Source organism: Trypanosoma equiperdum (assembly GCF_001457755.1).
Source record: "Trypanosoma equiperdum strain OVI genome assembly, contig: ctg_853, whole genome shotgun sequence".
Classification (NCBI taxonomy): domain Eukaryota; phylum Euglenozoa; class Kinetoplastea; order Trypanosomatida; family Trypanosomatidae; genus Trypanosoma; species Trypanosoma equiperdum.
In genome coordinates this window covers 1-3,159 of record NW_027124813.1, presented here as the reverse complement: position 1 = coordinate 3,159, position 3,159 = coordinate 1, and the positions used below count along the sequence as shown (strand labels likewise).

The 3,159-nt window shown below is 49.1% G+C and overlaps 1 protein-coding gene across 1 annotated transcript; it reads right to left on the bottom strand.

The window, feature by feature from the left end:
• Positions 1-178: 178 nt before the first annotated feature.
• TEOVI_000401200 (BRCA2) lies at positions 179-3,085 on the bottom strand (the record flags this gene model as incomplete). Its single annotated transcript, XM_067226831.1, has 1 exon — positions 179-3,085. The coding sequence occupies one exon, from the start codon at positions 3,083-3,085 to the stop codon at positions 179-181; it is 2,907 nt and encodes a 968-aa protein (XP_067082932.1).
• Between the last annotated feature and the right edge of the window lie 74 nt (positions 3,086-3,159).

The window sequence follows — 3,159 nt, the reverse complement described above, 5'->3', positions numbered from 1 at the left end:
AAAAAAAAAAGAACCAGACTCTTGAGAGAACCTTGTCCGAACGCAGAGTACGAAACCAAAATATTGACAATGAGAGTTATGACAATGCGAGAGGGATCAAGTTTTGAATGAAACGATGAAGGTATACCCGGCGAAAGGATCATCACTAAGAACATATACTAACACACACCTTCCCTGGCTATTCTCGCATAAGATCAGCGACGCTACACTGTTCCTTGATGAAAGTAGCACGAACCATTTCACTTCCCTCTACACTGAACATGAACAGGCAATGCTTCAAGGAGCCAGAAAGAATATTGAGCAACATCTTCCATTCATTAGAGAGCCATTGCAAACCGACCAACTCCTCCGGTGGGGTTCCTGAGGCATCGGAGGTAATTTCCACCACGTGCGATTGAGTGAGAAGCCGCCACCAGCACTCTTCGTGAGGTGTCTGCCAATCTTCTAATTGTTTAATGCGAGCCAAGTAATAATCCGCAAAAATCTCGTCCACTGTTAAGGCGCATGCTCGTTTCAATGGAATACACTGCTCCAATAATGAATGAAGCACGGAAGGAGATCTTACCTTGGTTTGAGCGCATTGTTTTGCGGTGGCACCAAATTGAATATCAGCCTCAAAGTACACAAGGCTCTGAGAAAAGTCCGAGGGGGACACTACAAACTTTCCACTTCCAGAGACGAGAGTGCTGGGACGGCCACCCAAAATCTCAATGCATTCGGGTTTGTCAGAGCCCTGGCACTTGAGAAGCCGAAATCCCACAATGTTGCCAAATACATGACGCCGTGGGCTAGCCTTGACATTCGAGGACCTTAAATCCTCTACCTGTTCTTCTTCACTGCTTAAGGTACGTGCTGCACTTGTTTCTGAAACCGTAATACTCTGCTCAACAGGGGTAGATGCTTCCTGGCGTAATTGATACCGTGGAGACGGCTGCGCTGTGACTGCAGGATTAGGTAACTCATCCCCTCCAACCAGTTCTCTCGACAGTCGACATATATCGGCCCGAGCTTCCTCACTCAACGTCCGCATTCGTAGCAGCTCCTCAGAACGGGCAATAATAGGCCTACTTGACTTCGCCATCCCACGAATTTTCCCAAGTGACTCAACAACACCGCGAAGGAGCGGCTCAGCAGGACGGCTGTAAACCTTCGTGTACTCATTCGCCAGTACGTGTATGCAATCGGGTCCCAAGTCCTCCGCGCAACGTATAAAAGAAGCATTCTGCACAATAACAGGTGTGAATGGTATTGATGGCAAAGCAAGCACAATCTCTTTTGAGCCCGTGGCATGTGGGACATCAATCATAAAGTAGGAAGCCGGAACACATCCAGGTTTCCATCCGTCATTTAAGGCCACGATAATATGTGAGTTGACCGTGTCCACACTCTTGGTGCCGACGAACAAGCCAGCAAAATCGATGGCATCACCTGTCTCTGTTTTTGGGGACACATCTTCAGCTGAGCGCAAAGGTTGCCTCACAAACCCCTTACGCGGCGGTGAGACTATGCTATACCGAAGAGGGCTCCGAGAGTACAAAACTGTCGTCCGCTGGAAGGGGTGACCAGGTCGGAAGCGTGAAGGGGTTACGGAGAAAACGACAATCTCAGCTCCCTCCGGTGGAAAATCACACGAATGTTCCTCCAAATCCCCCGCCGGACAGTTGGCACCGCAATCATCCCATATTTGCAAGAGGACGTCCCCCTGTCGCTCACAAGACAACAAAAACGATGTCAGACGTGAAAGTTGTCGGTCACTTTTTCCTTCAAACGGAGCAACAGCTCCGCGTGCCATACATTCCTGGAAACTTAGCTGCGCCAATAAACTCCTCACAATTTTCAACGCACCACCTGTGCTGCCTCTTGTGTCGCCAGTTCGCGCACCCTTAAATGTTTTCTCAAGGAAGAAGGGCGGAAGCACGCGCTCCACTCGCCCTTTCAAACAAGGTACCAAACCACCAAGCATATCCATAGCGGAAGGCAGCAGCGTCGGCAAACAAGTATGATAGAGACCTAGAGGTGAGGAAGGTCCCACAGGTTGTGTGCAGTTGTAGTTAATGGAGAGGAGCACTTCATCTTTGCATTCTAGTGGAGAACAACAGTCTCTCCTCAGCATCCTCGCACCGCAAGTAACAATCTTCTGACCACACCGCAGGGTTCCATTACGAACTAAGTTCGTTAATGGAATATCAAGAGACACTTTAACGTGGTAAAACCCATCGGAAACCACTGCCGTGCAGGTGTGAGGAGTAAGGCGCTCCTCAAAAGATACCGACACTACCCAGACTACCACCAGTGAGGCTGCTTGAACGTCCCCTTCCGCAATCAAACGCAAAGCAGGCCGTTTGCCCTCAACATACTCGTGATTATATTTAAAACACATGTGAAGCAAAGTATGCGCGACAGAAAACACGGGAAGCGGTGGATCAATGTGTAATGTGAGTCCCCGCAACTTCAGAAGCGTGGACGTCAACATTTGAAGACACCACGCATCTGGGCAGCCCCGTGGAGAAGCCCCCAAGGTAAGCATGGCCTTACGAAAATTTGCCGATGGTATGAACTCACACTCCGCTGGTATTTCCAGTAACTTCAGAAGTTCAGGTGAACACCCAAATTGCTTAAACAAAAAGTTTCCTCGCACAATCTCGTCAATTGAGGGAGGTACCGTCATCGATAATGAGCGAAACGTGAAAATGTCAAACGAAAGATGTCGGGGGGTTCGACCTACTTCCGACCCCTCACCCTCTGAACTCGGCATGTGGGACGCCGATGGCACCGCTTCTCCTCCTACTTTCGCAACCGCTCCTTTATTCTTAGCAAAAGGAACCACAAACGGCTTTCTTGCTAGCTTGGATGATGACAATGGCGATGATGATGCTGATTTACGGTGTGTACGTGGAGTCCTCTTCGACAAGGAGGCACCTGCTCCCGAAATGGGTTTAGCAGATGAAGCTGCGTTCGCACTTGCTACTTGCAGTGACGACTCTGATACAGTTATGGGTTTACCAGCAGCAGATACAAAAAGCGTTGGAACATCTGTGGAATTTCCTTGTACCGCAGTGCTCTCTTGGCCATTTTCAGTATTCATTCGTGCCCTTGCTACTTGCAGTGACGACTCTGATACAGTTATGGGTTTACCAGCAGCAGATACAAAAAGCGTTG